This window comes from Carettochelys insculpta, chromosome 2 (genome assembly GCF_033958435.1).
Source record: "Carettochelys insculpta isolate YL-2023 chromosome 2, ASM3395843v1, whole genome shotgun sequence".
Classification (NCBI taxonomy): domain Eukaryota; kingdom Metazoa; phylum Chordata; order Testudines; family Carettochelyidae; genus Carettochelys; species Carettochelys insculpta.
The window spans coordinates 167,050,353-167,070,849 of NC_134138.1; the positions used below are offsets into that span (position 1 = coordinate 167,050,353).

General features: G+C 41.5%; 1 protein-coding gene across 2 annotated transcripts in view; it reads left to right on the forward strand.

The window, feature by feature from the left end:
• Positions 1 to 20,497, forward strand: part of GALNT1 (polypeptide N-acetylgalactosaminyltransferase 1) — a 142,637-nt gene that overhangs the window by 83,413 nt on the left and 38,727 nt on the right. For both annotated transcript variants that reach the window (XM_074988007.1, XM_074988008.1), the window contains one exon: positions 18,335 to 18,542. In XM_074988007.1, coding sequence (XP_074844108.1) covers positions 18,335 to 18,542 — 208 coding nt within the window. The remainder of the gene's footprint in view (positions 1 to 18,334; positions 18,543 to 20,497) is intronic.

Sequence of the window (20,497 nt, forward strand, 5' to 3'; positions counted from 1 at the left end):
GGGATTTGTTCAGATGCAGTCAGGCATTCCCCTTTTCTATCTGTAAAACAAACCAAAAGGTTACCTAATATTTGGGCCTCACCTTTAATTACAAGTGTGTACTCATTTTCTCCTTTTTCCCCTTATTAATCTGCATTGTAGTGTGGGAAATTTTATTCATACTTGAAAATGGTCCACCCCCTTTTCATCTAAGATACGTTGGTCATCTCTTGAATGACCAGAGTCTGCACAGTCTTTTGCTTTCCCAACTGCATCTGTTAATCTAAATTCCATTTTCTCAAGTTCAGTCAGTAACTCTTTACCCATTAGGTAACCAGTGTTTCCTGAAAGCCAAGTACTTGGGCAGCCACCCAGGAGAGATTCAGGTGCTTGCCCAGCTGATTAGTGGAATGTTCTTGTGCCCACAGCCAGCACCATGTTTCTGCTGGTGGTGCACATCCACACTTATTCCACACAAGGGTAGAAAAAGTGGAGGGAACACTGCCTCTTCTTTCCCTTTTCCTGGGTATATCAGAAGGCTCTGCAGGGTCATAGGACTTCCAAAAAGAATTTGGTATGGCTGCTATTTTGTAGTTAATTGTTCACTGCTTTGAAGTACAGACAACACGAATGGCAGTTTCTTATCCCAGTCTTCACCTGTTTCTTGTAGTACCTTTTGCAGCACCTGCTTAATCATTAGATTCATTCTCTATGGATCCAGATGATTGAGGATGCTAAGGAGAAGGTAACTGCTGTGAATGTGGCCTGTTCTCAAAATCAATCACCCTGAGTTCCATACCTCATAAAACTCCCTTCCCACAATTCCTTAGCTGTTCTCTTGGCAGTATGGTTCTGCATAGGAATCACCTGTACCAGTCTGCAGAGAAAAGTCATGATCAACAGCAAATACTGATTTCCTCTGGAAGTTTTTGGTAACTTATCAGTCTAGCCCACATGTATCCTACCGCACAGCCCTACAATTTTGTTGTAACAGTGGGCTCACACTACATCTTTTATTGCTGTCTGTGGAAGTTGAGGAGAGATTTGGAAAGATCATTAAGTGGTCCACCAAGACCTGAGTTTGAGAACTGCTGATATAGAGTAGGGGTCTGCAAATGAAATAGCAAGAAAAGCCATTTTTCATATTTAGTTAAAAAATCAATCATTGAAGAGCTGCAATGTGTGTGAATGAGACAATCCTTAATAAATAACATCAGATGAACTTTTTGTCACCCCTTATTTAAGAACAGCGCACACTCAATGAGTTGTATGAGTTAGAAAGTTGTTTCCCTCATCCCCAGGCTTTAACCTCTCTGAGCCCCAGTCTGTCCCCCACCCTCACTGCCACCAGAATTAACTTGCCTCAGTGCATGCAACTCCTCTGCTACTCCCTGCTGCCTTCGCAGTGGGCTGCGAGGCTCTGTCACGGGCAGGCTCAACTGCCCACCTCACGCCCTCTGCCCCAGCTTTCCTGCCGGTTTAGCCTTCTCCCAGGTAGGGTGGCTCCCTGCTCTGCTGCATCTTTCAGTTCTGGGCTCCCTGCCACAGCTGACTGCTCAGTGGCCCTGGCTGCCTCCTCTTAAACAAAACTAAATTCAGTTGGTCTAATGGTGGGCAACTGAATTCAGATTTTTGTTTGTTTGTTTGTTTAATCAGCAGTGGTCTCTGGAGCCACAAGAGGAGCCAACAGTGGCAGCTCTTGGAGCCGCAAGTGGCTCCTTAAAAGCTCCAGAGCCTCAGGTTGCCAACCCCTGGTATAGAGTAATACAGTACTCACAATTTTGAGACCACTGAAACATATTTTACTTGCAGCTCTTTGTCAGCTACTGTGAAGTTTTCTTTCCAGTCCCTAACTGCCAAACATGTCTTGATTTCAAGGGAAACTTTTTTTTTTTTAATTAATGGAGATTGAAAGAAGCAGTTGAAAGGGTAAAGGTTCCTACGCTTGCTGGTTAAGTATTCTGTTTTATATTGAAGTGTAAGTCCTTTTTTAAAAGGAGATGCTCCTCCTAGATGAGTAGCATATTTTAGATTCTAGCATGAGACAATTCAGATAGAGTAAACAGTCAGCATTGCCTGGAACCTGTTATCTGCCTGCCAGTGTCTGTTCATAGCAAAGTGAATTTGCATAGTATCACAGTTCTTCTTATATTGGGAAGAAAAGTATTAAGGAAACAAGACTTATCTGTTACTTTTGCATTTTAGTGGCTGAACAAAATTCTGAAGCATTATTAATTTTATGCATTTGACGGTTGATGACTTTTTTTGTATCCAATATTTTGTCAGCAAGTAACCAGTAAAAAGGATCTTAACGGCAAGCTGTCTTGCAGTGGCCCAAGAGTGAAAGTACCAGCCTGAAGGCTGACTAAGAGCCAGGACACAAACCCGTTGAGTTTTATATTTACGTTTCACCAGTCATTTATTAAGTGTTCATTCCTCAGACACGAGAATAGCCTTTTAACATGGAATCAGTCAGTCTCCTTGGGTAATCTGATCTGTTCTACCACCCAGGTAAACCTGCTTTTGTGATAGATGATCCCTTATACCAGTAATCACAGCAGTATTCTGATGAATTGGTTTTTAACCTCCAAAAGCTCATGACCTATTAAAATTTGGTCTCTACCATGCTAAAGCCAGCTACTTACCCCAGGTCAATTGTGGCTCAGCTCTCGCACCTAGGCTGTAGACCATGACTAGTACTGTAGACTATTCCATGTAACTATTTAAAACTACTTATACGAGGAAAGGAAACAATAGTGTTATTTATAAAATTAAAGCAGGTAAATATTTATGCACATGTGAATTCCAAACTTCACCTCAAAAAGTAATGCAAGCTTTTCTAATAAGCAAGCTCTATATATTGTTTAGGGCTAACCCAGGCTAACCACTGGGATCTTTTGCTTATACCTAGTAATTCTTGTCCCCAGAGTCCAACGTAAAGAATTCCTTCTTGTTGGGAGATTTTAGTCCCTGCTTGGCTTTGAGCTGCAGGTTTAGCTAATGGAATGAATTAACTTGAGTCTCTTATCTTCGTAGTCAGGGAAGAGTAAACATGTATTTTGTTTTCTTTCATCTTCCACACAAGTCCGTGTTGTGGGCCTTCATTAATGGGAAGAGATGTAACGTGTTATGTCCTAAACTAACATTTCATACTAGTAGAGGCCTCTAACCTGTCTGGTGATTTGTGCGGTTTTTCAGGGGCTTGCTTATGTGCATTCCATGTTACGTATGTGTGTGCTCTATTGCATCAGTGCGTGAAGTCTTTTCCTTCTAAGTTCCTTTAGGGGACTGGTTCTGGTATCCCTGGAGTAGTACCTGGAAGGTGCTGCATAAAGGATGCATCTGGCTCCCCCCAAGTTCAGATTTGTCTTATTGTCAGTGATGATGCACAGAACACTCTTGTTTCTGCAGTCTCTCTCCAGTTGCTATCTGTGAAAAATTATTGTAAATAATTTATCTTGTAGTTTAGAGTACCCTTATTCAACTTAGTGTCCCTAACAGAACTTAACCTTGTGATGCATCCTGCCTTGATCTGCAGGGTTGAAGAGCTGTTACGCTGGTCAGTGACCCCAGTATTAGTTGCTTACATTGCCTGAGGGGGATACTCACATTAGTGACAGGAGTTGCATTTGTGAGAGCTTCAACCTGTGCACAACTGAAAAGCAGGATATTAGGCTCAAAGCATTTCCAATGGAGTTGGCACTGGCACCAGAGCAGTAGGGTTAGATTCTTAACAGTGCCGCAAGTGCTATGCAGGGTGCCCAGCCATTGTCACTGTTGGAATGGTGAAGATCTGCCTCCATGGCGCCACCCTCCGAGAAGAAGAAAAGCGGGAGAGTTCAATTTTCTGCTTGTAAGGACAAGGGTAGGGCAGGAGGCAAGCCTCGATGGATAAAGGGTGTCTCATAGCCTCCAAGTGGGAGTTAGGCCCTACTTTTGGCATAGTGAAATAATCCTCCAAGGGATGCGCCCATCACCCTGGACAGTGGCACTGGAGTCAGACACCTGGAAATGCTGTAGACCCCGGAAGCCTTTAAGGCCATGCAGGATGTCTGATGCTTCCTAGTTCTGCCGCACCACTGATGGCAGGTCCCAGATAATGAGGTAAGCCTGCCTAGGGATTGTTCTCTGTTCCCCTTTGTGGCTTCACTCACCTCCTCAGTGTTCTGTCAGTGCTCAACTGCTCTGAGCCACAGAACCCTGGATATTGTGTTGCCGCCCCATTTGTCAATCTCCAGGAACTGCTCTATTGAGCAAAGCACTGGTCACCAGCGTGGCAGTGTGGCCTTCCAGATGCACATTCTGACCCTTGGCCATGGTTTTGTGGACCAATCATTCCCTGTCCATGACAACAGGATGGTCACATTTCCAGAGATTCTCCATACTGGTCCCCTTTCTATGTCCATAGGTCTTTGCTTCACAGCATTGTTCTCACGCACATTCCTACTCCACAGTTGGGCACTGGTCTAGAAGTGTTCAGCACCAATTGACGAGGTATCACTGCAGATCTGCCGAATGAGGTCTCTGGGATCTCAGTGCAGTGAGTTGTCTCCCATCTACCGAGCCCAATCAGAATAAAAGACTGGGCATAGTCAGGACAGGGATGCTGGTCAGTTTCTGCATGATCCCAGTCACCAGAGTTCGACCCCCATCTCTGGCCTCTGAATCAGACCAAGAGCCCTTACAAACAGGTCAGGGTCCTTCCTTAGTGGCACCTATTCCTCCACTGGCACTGCAAGGTTTCCGTTGGTCTGAGGACCAATGGACAGTGCTGTAACAGTGGGCTCCACAGGTCTTCACTCAACCATCGCAAGGCCTGAAGGTGCCCTCAACAACCTCCAAAAGACATCAGTCACCATTTTCTATCCACTGATCTCAGAAATCCTGGTCTTGGGGAACCATCCCCCCTGCAAATCTAATGGGTGGGAAAGAGGATGAGACGGGTCTCAGAGGGAGTGCCACCAGTGTGTTCCTTATTCCCTGATGAGGCTATTGTGAGGCAGCCATAGTTTCCCAAGATGATGCAAAAGATAACTAGGAGCTTTTAAAAAAGGTGATCTCTAATTTGGGGTTGGAAATGAAGGAACTGTAGGAGCCAGTAGACTACCTCTTTAATGTCCTCGGCTCAGCAACCCCAAGATCACGAGCCCTCTGGCCAACCCTGTTGTCCCCATATTTCAGAGCATGCAGAGCTCAAGTGTTGCATGCCCACCAGGAAGTTCGAATACGTACGTACTCCCTCCCCTCTCCTGAAGTCACTAGTAGTTTCAGTCATCAAGGAGTGAGACCGAGACAGCCAGTTTCTGCTCCTAAGAACAAATATGCAAAAAGACTGGACTATTCTGGGAGGAAGACTTATAAGCAAGCTGGTGGCTAGGGTGATGAACCATCAGGACCTATGAAAATGCTATGATTTTAATTTGTGGCAGTCCATGGCAAAATTTGTTAACTCTACGGGGGACCCCAAGAAACTGTGTTCCAGGCCATCCTAGATGAGAGCCAGGGAGTGTCTAGGTTGGCTTTGTGTGCAGGTTTGGGAATTGTTGATTTAGCAGTGTCATCCATGGTCTCTGCCATCACTATGAGGACTGTATGGCTACAACCTTTGGGCCTATCAGTGGAAGTGCAAAAGTCTCTCTCTCCAGGACTTTGTGTTCTGTGGCCTTGGCCTGGTTTGCAGAGAAAGCTGATAAGCTGCATGGGCTCAAAGATTCATGTTCAGCACTTCACCCTGGTCTTGTATTCCCCATGTCATCAGTAAAAATGGTTCAAGCCATAGCCAGCCAAGACAGGACCCCTTCCAGAAGAAGAGGAAATGCTATACAAGCACTATCAGGATCTGCAGCCATCTACCTCAGTACTCTCCTCATGCAGGAGGCCAGGCCTGTTAAGTAACATTGTGCCCACTATAGTTTTTTGGGGGGTGATCGTAAACTCTGCTAGAATGAGAGCATTTCTGTCACTTTGCAGCTTCCAGAAGGTGAGCACTCTCCTTGATGGACTCTCCACATTTTCTCTCACAATGGCCAAGGTTTGTCTGAGGTTACTGGGCCACATGGTGGCACGCATATACACCATATGCCTTGCAAGGCTCCAGATATGACTATTTCAGCAGTGGTTGACGACGGTCTACATCCCATCCAGGGATCACCTGAATGAAGTGGTCACCGTTCTATGAGATGCTCTTGCTGAGATCCATTGGTGGATCGACCTCAGCATGGTTTATACAAGGAGTTCATTTGACAGACTGCATCCGTCAGTTTCCCTGATGTCAGATGCTTTGGATGGTGGTGTACCTTGGAGTGATGCAGATGTGTGGGGTATTTGGTCCTGGATAAGTTGATGTTACATGTAAACATCAAAGTGCTTGGATACATAGGCCTGGTGTGCAGAGTATTCCTCCCACAGTTGGAAGGCTGTGCGGTTTGGGTATTCACAGACAACATAGCCTTCATATTCTATATCAGCAAACAGGAGCATGCTCTTGAGCCCATTGTTAAGAGTTGCTGCATCTCTTAGAGTTCTGCATACAACACGCAATCCATCTGGAGGCGTTTCACCACCCTGCTATCAAAAACACATTTGTGGATCAACTCAGCACATACTTATCTGCCAGATGCTCTTCTGGTTGTGAGGAACTCCCAAAGCAGACCTTTTTCTGCAAAGGAGAACAGTAAGTGTCTTCAGTTTTGCTCCATGCAGGGTACCAGTGAAAGAGCTCTTGTTGGCAACTTTTTCTTACCCTAGGTGGAGGCCTTGTGTATTTTCCAACCTGTTACACTCAACAGAGTCCTGGCAAAGATGGAGACAAGATCAGTCATCTTGATCTCTCCAGTGTGTGTGCACCAGCACTGGTTCAGCACGCTCCTGGATCTTAGTGTCCCCACAACGAGCACTGCCCAGTCAACCAGACCTTCTGTCACAGGACCAAAGTAGTATCCCATTCCTCTACTTCAATCTGTGGCTGCTGTATGGCTAACCCCTGATTAACAGGTATGCTATAGGGAGGTGCAGATGATACTGTTAAAGAGGAAGCCCTCCATAAGGGAAATTATACTTTTCCCTCTGGGTATCTGAGTGGAGGATCTCCCGGAAGGATTTGTCCAACAGTGAAGAGAGGAGACTGCACACACTGGACATTAGGTGAGCTTTCGTGGGACAGACCCACTTCTTCAAACCATAGCAGTACCAGAACAGACTCGATATTCAAGGCAGAGAGAACCAAATCGGAAAAGAAATTATCAAGGTGAGCAAATCAGAGAGTAGAGGGGCGGGAGTGGGGCTGGGGGAGTCATGAATTAGATTAAGCCAAGTATGCAAAAGAGCCCCTATAATGACGCAGAAAATTCACATCCCGGTTCAAGCCACATGTTAATGTGTCAAATTTGAATATAAAAGGGAGTTCAGCAGCCTCTGTTTCCAAAGTAATGTGAAAATTTCTCTTCAGTAAGACACAAACTCTTAAGTCATTAATAGAATGGCCCACTCCATTAAAATGTCACCTGACCAGTTTGTGGCTCAGGAGTGTTTTTGTCTGTTTTTTGCCCATTAGCTCTTTGTTTAAGAGAGTTTGAAGTCTGTCCAATATACAAAGCATCTGGGAATTGTTGGCACATGATGGCATATATGATGTTAGTTGAGGAACATGAGAATGTGCCTGTGATTCTGTGACTAACCTGGTGAGATCCAGTGATGGTATCCCCAGAATAGATATGTGGACAAAACTGGCAGCAGGCTTTGTTGCAAGGAAAAGTCCCAGGACTGGTGTTGCTGCGGTATAGACTGTGGCTGTTGGTGAGAATCCTCATAAAGTTGGGAGGTTGTCTGTAGGAGAGAACAGGCCTGTCACCTACGGCCTTCTGGCATGTGGCATCCTGATTAAGGATAGGTTGTAGGTCCTTAATAATGCGTTGCAGTGGTTTGAGTTGGGGGCTGTAGGTAATGACCAGTGGTGTTCTGTTCTCGGCTCTTTTGGGCCTATCTTGGAGTAGATGGTCTCTGGATACTTGTCTGGCCCTGTCGACTTGCTTTTTTTTATTTCTCCTGGAGGGTAATTCAGGGCCAGACAAATATACCCAGAGACCAGCTACTCCAAGATAGGACCAAAAAAGCCAAGAACAAAATACCTACAGCCCCCAGCTCAGACCACTGGAACGCATTATTAAAGACCTACAACCTATCCTTAATCAGGATGCATTTTACTGAAGAGAAATTGTCACACTACCTTGGAAAGAGAGGCCACTGAAGTCTCTCTTATATTCAGTCCGACACGTTAACACGTGGTTTGAACTGGGATGCGAATTTTCTGGGTCATTATAGGGGCTCTCTTGCATACTTGGCTTAATCTAATTCTTGACACACACCACCCCCCAGCCCCTCTCTCTGATTTGCTCACCTTGATAATTTTTTTTTCAATTTGGTTCTCTCTGCCTTGAATATTGAGTCTGTTCTGGTATGGCTACGGTCTGAAGAAGTGAGTCTGTCCCATGAAAGCTCACCTAATGAATTATTTTGTTAGTCTTTAAAGTGCTACTTTGCTGCTTTTTTGTTTTGATCGTATATAGACTAGCATGACTTTCTCTCCGTTACTACTGGACATTAGACATGCCCAGCATTTTAATTGTAATCTATCAAGCCCTTCAGAAAATCGACTCAGCTTTTCATGACTACTGCTGACAGGGTAGAGGGCCTCTATGTTGATGTAAAAGATCTTGGATCATCTCTTGTGTCAGAACTTAATATGTGGCACATATTGCACTGATGCTGGTGAAGGAACATCTCCCAAGAACACAGGTGTCATAGGCTCCATTACTTATGTTCCAGTCCAGGACCTCTGTAGAGCTGCAGCATGTAGAGTCTTCAGTCCACATGTTTCCGACTCACTACACCGTCACCCAGCAAGGATGGGAGGATGCTGGATTTGGTGGTGCTTTGCTACAAGTAACACATCCTTTCCCCATGGATACTGCTTGGAAGTCACCTAATTTGGAATGGTCATGAACAAGCACTCAAGAAAACAAAAGACATTACCTTTTTGGTAACTGGTGTTCGAGATGTATTGCTAATGTACATTCCATGACCCATCCTATCCCACTGCAGGAGTTTCTGGTCAGAAGGGACTGAGGGGGAGAGAAGCTGGGGGTGCCTTTTATGCTGTGCCCTGGTGGTGCTGAGGGCACCACTGCAGGGAACACCAGAGCCAGTCCCCTATGGGAACTGTTTATGGAATAGCTTCTGGCACTGATGTGTGTGGCGAGTACACACACCTAACTTTCTTTTATGCAGAACTGCATTGCAGATATTCAGATGTTACCTTATGATGTGAGATACAAATGTTATAAGTGAGATTAATGCATGCAGCAACTTATAAGTATTCTTTAAGTTTATACACATTCTTAAAATTCTAATATCTTTAAACAATTCTAACACATAGGTGAGCTAGTCTGGTTCCAGCTGAGAGTTTGGAATGGGGACATTGGCTTGAACTGGAACCTAGTCTATCAGCATCACACCTGACTTAATTAGTCACTCTCTGCACTAAGAACTAGGTTAGCACTGGGTGACTGAAGGTCACATCAGCAGGGAATGCACTAGCAAGGATTAGAGAAGAAACCAGGTGAAACTATTCTAGCTACCTAAACATACACAGAAAAAATTCAGACCTTTTTAGTTTTACTTTCACACCATTCAGTCTGACTTGCAGAAAAATTTATCGTGAGTATGGCTATATTTGTCACAACTATTTTTAGTAAAAGTCATAGACAAATCCTGTGCAGTAAACAAATATTCATGGCCTGGGACCTGTCCAAGACTTGTACTATATGTCTGTGACTAAAACCGGGTTCTCTGGAGTGGCGGTCACCATGTGGCCTGAGCATTTTGCTGAGGCAAGGTGCTGGGGCGAGCATGGCAGCCTGAGACTCCCGTAGCAGTGGGCAGTGTGGCTAGCTCAGGAGCTTCCCAACCTACTCAAGTGTCTCCCAGGTGAGTGGCATTGGTCAGTGCCACAGTGAAAGTCATGGAGATCTTTTAAAGTCACAGAATCTGATTTTTGTGGTAGATTTGCAGCCTTAATTATGAGCCATTGTGGCAGGGCCCTCGTGTACAACTATTGAACTATTTTTTTCAACTTATTTATACGATAGCCCAACAATCTCAAGCTAAGCTCAAGAATTGCTGCCCCAGTTTTTAAATTTCTCACTGTTTCATTGTTTAGCTATTTCTTTTATTGGGATGTTTTTGTAAATTCATGTAGGATAGCATTACATTTTTGTTGTTCGTTTATTCATGGAAGTAAATAAAATTACTTTCGAATCTAAAGCTTTGAGTGAGGTGTTTTTTAATCTTTCCATTCAGAAAATATTTATCCCTTAAAATTAAATGCAAATATTTGTAGATTTAGTAATTGTCTTCAGTGGTGTTTCTTAAACTTTCTGAGACTCTGGAACACCAAATAAAATATTTATGTGCAACATGTATGGAAGTTTTCTTTAAAACATTGTCATCAAGCCAAAAAAGCAACATGTACAGCAAAACCAAAATTAACTAATAAATAATTTAACCAGGTGTCTCAGCAGTGAAGAAGTAACAATATATCTGGTTTTAATCACAGGAAGTATATAGCATTAGAGTGGTTTCCCCCCCCCTCCCCAGTGCTTGCAGCACACATGCTAGTTGTTCATGAACACCAGTGTTCTGAAGCACACAGTTGAAGAAACACTGGTCTACAAGATTTGCATACAAGTTATCTCTATTCCAATTTCTATACTTAATTTTATTTATTTTTCTTCCTGCCTAGACTTTTTATTGATGTTTCCAGAAGATGTTCCGCTCAGTTAAACCACTTTCTATTAAAAAAAAAATGAATTACCACAAACGTAACTAGAATGTTTGCTACTTGATACATGAAACTGCAAAATAGATATATTGAACACAAAAAAAAGTTCAGTCAAACCAAAACTTATGTAAATTACTATTACCCTTAATGATGGCAAAACCAAGCAAAAAAAGTTTGCTGCTCATAATGCCTACCAATTTAGTTGAAATGTATTGATTGCTTGGTCCTCCTTGCGTTTTAGCCTCTTTTAAAAACAGTGCATTGCTTGTTTTATTGGGCACTTTATGGAAAAGTTTTATAAAATTTAATAAGAAAAAAAGCTTTCTTTAGAAGATTGTCTTGGTTACCAACATAATTATATAGATAATGTCCTTTCTGTAGAATCTTTCTATAACTATGTTGAATTCAGTGGCCAGGACATAGTTCTCTAGTAAATACCATACTGCAGTGAGTTTAAAATTCCATGAAGTATATATTTTAATTCTTCATTAGTTATAAAAATCTACAGTAAGAATGTAAAGATTGAAAAATTTAGGTTCAATTTATAAAATGCCAGAATTAAGATTGCCAGACAGATCTTAATTCAGAAATCTTGTGCATATGCTTCATGAGAGGCTGTAAAATTCTATCACAGAAGAGGTCATCTATGACACAGCCATTGGTAGACCAGTAACTTAACTATAAACCAGTACTCTTGCTGTCCTTGCACTCAACCCTCTAATTTATTTACTACCCTTTTTGTGCATTCAGTGAAGCAGAAATCTTTTTTAAAAAAAAAAAAATGTACAGCATTTGAATTTACAGTTAGACTGCATCATAACACATACATGTAAGGTGGCTTAATTCATGTTGTAGAGACAACCTAAATGATGGTATTTTCTAACTGGCAAGCTTAACAGTCTTTAATGTACTTGTATATCACTTGCTACGTTTTTAAAGGAAATTGGGAGGGGGCAAAAAGGCAATATAATCCAGGGGTCATTAGCAGGTTTGAACCTAAGACTTTCAGCTGTCCAGCCCACACCACGAGAACCTGAGCCAAAGGCATAATTTAACATGGAAAGAATAATAGCATTTTGGTATAAGAGCCAGTCCCTGAAGAGGGAAGTTGGGTAACATGACACATACTCAAACAGTAATTTATTTGAGTAATTGCAAAGGAACATTGGCATTCAGAATCCTGGGTTCTAATACTGATTTCTCTGGAAAGTGGTTTTGGGTGAAGCGACCAGACTCTTCCTTTTTTAACTTTTATATTTCTAAGTTGACTTGCAGTACTGCCCAAGGTTACAATCCTATAAACACTTTGTCAGTATAGTGTTTATTGCTATGAATAGTCACTTTGAATCTGGTGGAACTGGAGCCCCAACTCAGTCATGTTTTCATTTTGCAAATTAGACCCCAACGTAAAATCCCTGAAATCCAGTTAAAATACTGTTTGTCCATAGCTAGTTAATTTACAAGAAAGGGTCATTTCTCTCTTTAGAACTGGGTGAAAATTATGATGTATGAGAGAATGAAACTTGAATATTTTTAATGTTTTTTTCCCAATTTGAAAATCAAGTCATTCAGATTTCAAAATTTGAAAAAATTCAACTAAGTTCTGTAATTGATTTTCCAAAGGAAAGGAAATGTTCCATCAACACTTTTTTTCCTGCTTTTGAAATACAAATTTTCAAAATTCATGATTTTTTGGCTAGATTTACTTTCTGAAAGAAAAAGTAGCTTTTTAATCTTTACATGCAATGAATGAGTGTCTTTTACTATACTGTAAGCTGAACAAGATGTTTCACATTGAATTTTTGTCAGACATGGTTGTCTTGTTTATTTTTTAAAATCTTGTTTCTGTTAATCTTACCAGTCTCCTGGTATTACACTTGCACACTTCAAGTCAGCATCATTGCCTCTGTTACCTAGCTATAAATGGGTAGACTGTTTTCAAAGATTATGGCAATTCCTGAATTTTCCACAGGAAGAACACATTGATCAATGACACTCCTTTCTCATGTTGTGATTGGTGTACGAGGAAAGACGCAGAAATTGAAATCGTGGCTTCCATATAGACCACAGTGAAGTATTGCCAAAAGACTGGGCCACAGTTCTGTTTGTTTCATGTGTCTGGAGTGCTGCAGTTGAAGTTGAGGAGTATGTTTGGTTGTGATAAATTTGGCTTATTTAATCTCTAGGTTTCATAAGTAGACTTGTATACTCAATCAAATTACCCTTTTGTAAGATATTTTGGGGAAAAGTTGTTGTGTATTCAGTTGGTTTATGCCACTTGGGTTATCCTTATTTTTTCATTCAGGCTCTGGTAGCACATTTTGATAAAAACAAAGTCTATGAGTCTTTCTGGAAAAGATAGAAATCTGTCCTGTTTGTAGGTGCTTTTTTTGTAAAATGCCATTTTCAGGATCTTTCAAAATACAATCCCCTTCCTGCCCCCCCACTAGATTATCACTGTAAGATCAAGTAGAGCTTCTGCAGCCAGAATAATGGCAACAAATTATAGTCACCCTCAGGTCAGCTCTCTCTTGATATTTGCAAGATACCCACTAAGAGTTCCTGGCCTATTTTGTGCAACATTACACTTCCCATGCACTGCATAATCTAATTATTTTATACTGGCTCCTTCTGTAGATTTATTTTGCTGCTCAAGTAGCATAATTCCATGCATTTATTCCAGACACTTAATGTAGCTATACAGTTGTCAAGGCTGATCCCCACTCTGGCCTTTCAAGTACAGAATGAGCAAGAGACTTCCAAGTAACCTTCCACTAAAGGCATCTGCTTAAACTCCCCAGTGTTACAGATTTCCAGACCTTTGGTGATTTGCTGCCACAACCTAAGTGCAAAAACCCCATTTAGAATCCAGGAAGATGCATTTGGGAATTAGTTCCATTGGGGTACTCCCAAGCTTTCCAGCCCTCCCTCAGGAGAGAGCTTAAAAATACTGTAATTCCTAATAGCTGACCTTTCCATCTTATGCATGAGCACACAATCTCCCGCATTCTAGAACAGAGAAATCAGACCAGTTTTTAAAAGGTGATTTTTAGTAACAGAACAGAAGGCAGGCTTGGTTATGCATACTGATTGCCAGGTATTACAAAACAACTGAAAAAAATCAGATTCAGGTAATTGCTTCTCTTGAGTTTAGTTTAAAAGTTAGTGTACAAGATAGGGGTGGAAGTACATGCCTCAGCCCAGAGGAGTTAAACTAAATGTAACCTGAAATAGCAGCTTCATGGCTACTCACTGCGCTCGAAATAGCTGTGCTTTCTCGAGCATAGTATTCAGTTTCTGCCCCTTCTCGTTGTAAGTGGGTAGTGGAAACCTTGAAATAGACACTTGTTTCAAACTTTGCAGCACCAAGTTCAAAATAAGTTACCTCAAAATAATTTACGCAAATTGTGTAAATTATTTTAAGTTAGGGAGACAGGTTTAGACATAGCCAAAGAGACTATCCAGCTATTCATGATTTTTGTCTTTTGGCAACAATTGTAATTCAAGTAATTTTAGTTGTTGGTGATTGGTAGTCTGCTAGAGTATTGTGTTAGTTTCTTTACTTAGAAGAGCTGGTCAGTCATGTGATGGTTCAAATATTCACTTATGCTTTGATGACTTTCCCTTTTATTTTGGCTGTGAGAAATTGAGTTGATTTAATACAAGCACTTTAGACAAACTGAATTTCTAAATGAAGAACAAATAAAATTAACCATTTATTAAATCTACATGCAAGGACATTCTCCTTAATTATAGTATACTCTTTACTCCGTTAATCCTGGAAAGCAGGGTATGCTGGTATAAACAATTTTTTGGGCTTGGGGAAGAGTAGGGTTGCAGTGTGGCTGGGAGTGTGGCACTTTACTGGTGTGATTCTGCCACCCCCTCCTTGCCATTCACAGACACTGCCCCCATAGCTGGGGAATGGTGGGAAGAGGTCTCAAGAGACACCTCACTTGCCATTCCATTTTGCCATGTCACTTGCCATTTTGATAAGTCCCCCACGGCATTCTTGCCCATAAGTTAAGGAAATACAAATTGGGTCCTTGGGCTATAAGATGAATAGAAAGCTGGCTTGATGGTTGGGCCCAATGGGAAGTGGTCAATAGCTGGATGGTTTCAAGTGGAATGCCTCAAGGCTCAATTCTGGGGCCGGTGTTATTCAGCATCTTTATTGACGACTTGAACGAGGGACTGGATTGCACTCTCAGCAAGTTTGTCAAAGCTAGAGGGAGAGGTAGGTACGTTGGAGGGTAGAGAGTGAATCTAGAGTGACCTGGATACATTTGAGGATTGGGCCAAAAGAAATCTGATGTAGTTCAATAAGGAGAAGTGTAGAGTTCTGCGCCTAGATCTGAAAAATCCCAAGCATTGTTATAGGCTGGAGTCCGACTGGCTAAGCAGCGGTACAGCGGAAGGGGACCTAAGGATTATGGTGGATGAAAGGCTTGGATACGAGTAAACAGTGTGCCCTTGTAGCCAAGAAGGCTAACAGCATATTAGGGTGCATTAGGAGGAGCATTTCAAACAGCTCTAGAGAAGTGGTTGTTCCCCTCTATTCAGCACTGGTGAGGCTACATCTGGAATATTGTGTCCAATTTTGGGGCCCCCAGTATAAAAAGGATGTGGATGTGCTGGAGCAGGTTCAGTGGAGGGTATCAAAGATGATTAAGGGGCTGAAGCACAAGACCTCTGAGGATAGGCTGAGGGATTTGGGCTTGTTTAGTTTACTGAAGAGAAGACTTAAGGGTGATTTAATAGCACCCTTAAACTTCCTGCAGGGGGAGCTCTAAAGAGGAGGGTGAGAAACTGTTCTCAGTGGTGTCAGATGGCAGAACAAGGAGCAATGGTCTGAAGTTAGAGGGAGAGGTGTAGGTTGGATATTAACTTCACCAGGAGGGTGGTGAAGCATTGGAATGCATTGTCTAGAGAGGTAGTGGATTCTCCATGCCTAGAGGTTTTTAAGTCCTGGCTTGACAAGTTCCTGGCTGAGATGACTTCGTGGGGGGGTTGATCCTACTTGAAGCAGAGGGCTGGAATAGATGACCTCCTGAGGTCCCTTCCAACCCTATGATTCTGTGATTTCCCCCAGCTGGAGGGAACGAGAGCAGCAACATGTAGGACCACTTCTCTTCTTCCTCCCCCCACACACACCAGGATCTGCAATACAGTTGTTTCCAGATCAGGGACACCCGGAGTACAGCGGTACAAGTGCTCTGTAAAACCCATACCATCAAACTGTCTCATAATCTGCTCCTTTTTCTTCATTATTTTCTGAAAATAAGGTGAATACCTACCACCATAAAAAATCAGGCTTGATAGAATTCTGTGTATGTATGGCCATGTCTACACTAGCCCCAAACTTCGAAATGGCCATTTCGAAGTTTACTAATGAAGCACTGAAATACATATTCAGCGCTTTATTAGCATGCAGGCAGCCGCGGCACTTCGAAATTGACGTGCCTCGCCTCCGTGTGGCTCGTCCCGATGGGGCTCCTTTTCGAAAGGACCCTGCCTACTTCAAAGTTCCCTTATTCCCATGAGCAGATGGGAATAAGGGGACTTCGAAGTAGGCGGGATCCTTTCGAAAAGGAGCCCCGTCGGGGCGAGGCGCGTCAATTTTGAAGTGCTGCGGTCGCCCGCATGCTAATGAAGTGCTGAATATGTATTTCAGCGCTTCATTAGTAAACTTCAAAATGGCCATTTGCATGGACATTTCAAAGTTTAGGGCTAGTGTAGACATAGCCTGTGTGTGTATATATAAAATTATGGTGGAAAGCGTCACTATTTTACACATTTTTCAATTTATCAACTTAAACTTTCACAGTTGTGAGAAATTATGGAGAGGAAAACGGGATGGGGTCAAACAGTAATGATGGACATCGGAATTTTAGAAGCTTTTAACAGTTATTGGCACTTATCACACCAAAATACACAGAGTAAATAGTTGTAAATCCAATCTCTAAGTTATAAGCAGCACTTTTTTGTAAATTTCAGTTATCTATGGCAATATTTTTTCTTTGGTTTGAGTGCAGTGAAACTGACATTTACCAATAAAAAATCTTTTCCTTCCAGAATTGAGCCTGTAGCCAACTAGGCAGTCTGAGCCAGGTGGCTGCAGAGAAGATGCATATGTCTGCTGTTGAAAGAACTTACCTGATAGTCTTTATCTCTTCCATGGAATGCAGTGAAAGAGGGAATAAGGGAAATTGAGCCAAAAAAAGGGCAGAGAAACAAATGCAAGGAAATGTCATTTGTTTTGTAGCTCAGTGTCTCGCGTTGTCTTTTTTCTGACCTATTAGGTAATTGTTTCTTGCAGTGGTATTCTGGGAGTTTTTTCCCTGTTGCTTTCATGTACATTCTCAGAATACTACAGTACCTGAGTCTGGCGCTGTGTCCACGTGCTGCTTCTTCCGAAAGCAGCACACTAATGAGCTGTCTGGAAGATGCTAATGAGGCATGGATGCAAACTTTCCACTCCTCATGACCATACCAGCATGCAGTTTGGAGTCTGGAAGAAGCTGTTCTGGACTCCAAAGTACATGTGCAGACGCATGGCCCGTGGGGATCTTCCAGAAGGAAACCCTCCTTCTGGAAGCCCTGTCTTCACCAGAGACACGGGCCGCGTATCTGCACATGTACTTCAGAGTCCGGAACAGCTTCTTCTGGACGCCGAACCAGGTGCCGATATGCTAATGAGGCGTGGAAAATTTGCATCTGCGCCTGATTACTATCTTCCAGATAGCTCATTAGTGTGCTGCTTCCAAAAAAAGCAGCACATGGAGACTCAGCCTCTGAGAATACTCAGCCATTTCTGTTCAAGTAAAGCTTCAGGTTGTCGTCTTAAGTACTCTAGTTTCTGTTTCCTAATGCAGTGGAAGTCCAACCTTACTGATAAGTGCTGACAGACAAATTATTTCATGTAAAACTGTAATCTCTTTTTTTAAAAAAATTTAAGATGCTATTCATAAATGGGTATGCGATTTAAGTCTGCAGTTGACGCACACATCTAGGCAAGTTTGTACATGGAGCTATACAAATCAAAATAAAAAGTGAAGTGTTAATATGCTACTGGAAGGCATATTTGAAAGAGCAGTTGTAGACTGAAGACTTAAAGAAAACTGTTCATTATCGTTTTTTGCTTTGTGGCAGACTTTTTTTTAGAAAAGTGTTTTGACATCCAAATCATGTGGCATGTTGTATTGTCAACATCTGAGACTTGTGGTGTTCCAACTTTTACAGTATGTTAGCTCCAGGTCTTCCTTTTCACTGAACAGATTGGTTTCTTTTCCACTGATAGATCACTTATGTATGTTTCAGCATGATTGATCTTTTCTTCTGTTTTTCTTCACAACCTTAATGAGTAGGAAGTATTTCTGAAACAAAATTGCGAAGTTTGCTTGTGAATCAGGACCACAGCATTTGATTGATTGTTCACATACAGTGCTATCAGAGCTAGTCCTATCATTACCATGTTATTTTAATTCCTATTTCTTACTGATTGGACATATTTTGCAGACTTCTTGAAAAGACCACTGGAAAATTATGTAAAAAAGTTAAAAGTGCCAGTTTATGTTATTCGAATGGAGCAACGTTCTGGATTGATCAGAGCCAGGTTAAAGGGGGCTGCTGCTTCCAAAGGACAGGTTATCACCTTCTTAGATGCACATTGTGAATGTACAGTAGGATGGCTTGAACCTTTGTTGGCGCGGATCAAAGTTGACAGGTAATTATCATTTGTTAATGTTTTGCTTTCTGAAGGTTAGTAAGTAATGTTTTTTCTGCAGACGTATCTTAATTAGTGTTAGCTGAACATATTGCTAAATTAATTTGAAGTAGTGGATTAATTGTGTAATTTCCCAGAATTTCACAAAGGTGTGATTAAAAAACTAGTGTTCATATCAAATGCAAATGTGGAGGATTTTTAAAAAAAGCAAAACTTGCTGTCTGTTTAAACTTAATTGGAATATTTTGCTTGTAGGTGTCCTGACTAAGCCTTGGTCTAAAATTTATATCAGAGTACTGTGTCTCAGGGATTTGAAAAATTTGTGTTCTGAATGACAGTTACACTGACCCATCTCCCAGTGTAGATAGTGCTGTCAGTGGGATGGTTTCTTCCATTAACATAGCTATAGGTTCTCATAGAGGTGGATTAACTTTGCTGATAAGACACTCTCCTGCCAGTGTCAATGGTGTCTTCACTAAGCAATACAACATCACATGTGCACCATTGCAGCACTGTAAGCCTAGACAAGCCTCAAGTTAAATACTGACCCATTCTAGTGAAACATGATAAAACTGAGAGCAGTGTGCTGCCGCTTCTTCACCTACAGTCTGGCCCACTTCCTCACCCATTTGGAAGAGCAGCCTATGTGTAAGTGCTAAAAGACCATTCTGGTCATAACCCACCAAACACTTGAGTGTGGGAGTGTTCAAATTTTCTGTGCAAGTTTGGTATACAACCCAGATATTTGTAGTGAGCTTTGTCTAGCTGACATTCATTGACTACTGATTTTTACTTTCTACTTAGCATATACAAAATAAAATGTGAGCACTACTTATTACGGTTAAGGTCTACTGTCATAATTGCATGGGGAAGCTCTTAATGTCTTTTTTTTCATGCAGTAGAGTTTTCTCTATCATTGTTGGTAGATCTTCATTCAGTGTCCCAAAATTCAGCTTCTTCACATGCCTAAAAATAGTGTTCTCTTGTTCAGCAAACACAATTTAGTATGAGAACTAAAAGTTATAAGCATAATTTTCTATTTACAATACTCTGTTATGACAGCTCTCTTATGAATACTCAATATTTTAAATGGTAATATGTTGAAGTTGTACTTTATGGATCTGGAGGTATAGTTTAGCGATGAAAGGAGTGCCAAGTTTTTAATACAAATGTTAAAATTAAATTAATATTTGATAGAGATAGTAAGAAAAGATAAGCATTGTCTTGATTCAGATCTCATACTACAGGTTGAACCTCTCTAGGTCTAGCACCCTTAGAACCTGACCAGTGTCAAATGACAGAATTTGTCAGACCACAGGAAGTCAATATTGCATGCCAGCACTTCCACTGCTTACTGGGCAGTTAAAAGACATTTAAGGGTAAATTACAGTTAAGTAACAGGCCAGAACACTGAGCCAGGGCTGGTGGCTGTGTTCTTTTTTTAAAAAAAAAAAAAAAAAAAAAAAGGAAAAACAAAACTTTTAGGCCACAGGAAACTTGACCATACTTATGATAGTGGTCATCCAACTAACCAAAACCATGCTCAGTTATGGATGTTACTGAACAAATGTGCCAGACTGGAGAGATTCATCTTGTAGGTTATACTATAATACATAGTTTGCTTATTTATGCTGGTTACTAAGGGTTGCATAATCTGCTGTCTTCTATTTGTTCAATATCTTTAAAAAAACACACTTGCGCATAATAAATTATTAGGTAATTGTAGATTTCCTTGATTTACCGTAAAGTTCCTTGAGAGTCTTGAACTCATAATAAACCAATTGATTTTGGAAAAAGAAGTCAGTTTGTGTTTCTGTGATGGTTGCTTTGTGTATATAAAGGCTATATTTGTTTTGTACATCACATGTGAATAAGTACTTGAAAAGAAAACAGCAAATTATAAATTGGCCATGAACAAATACAGGTTGGAAATTGAAAGGCTCTAACAATAAGTG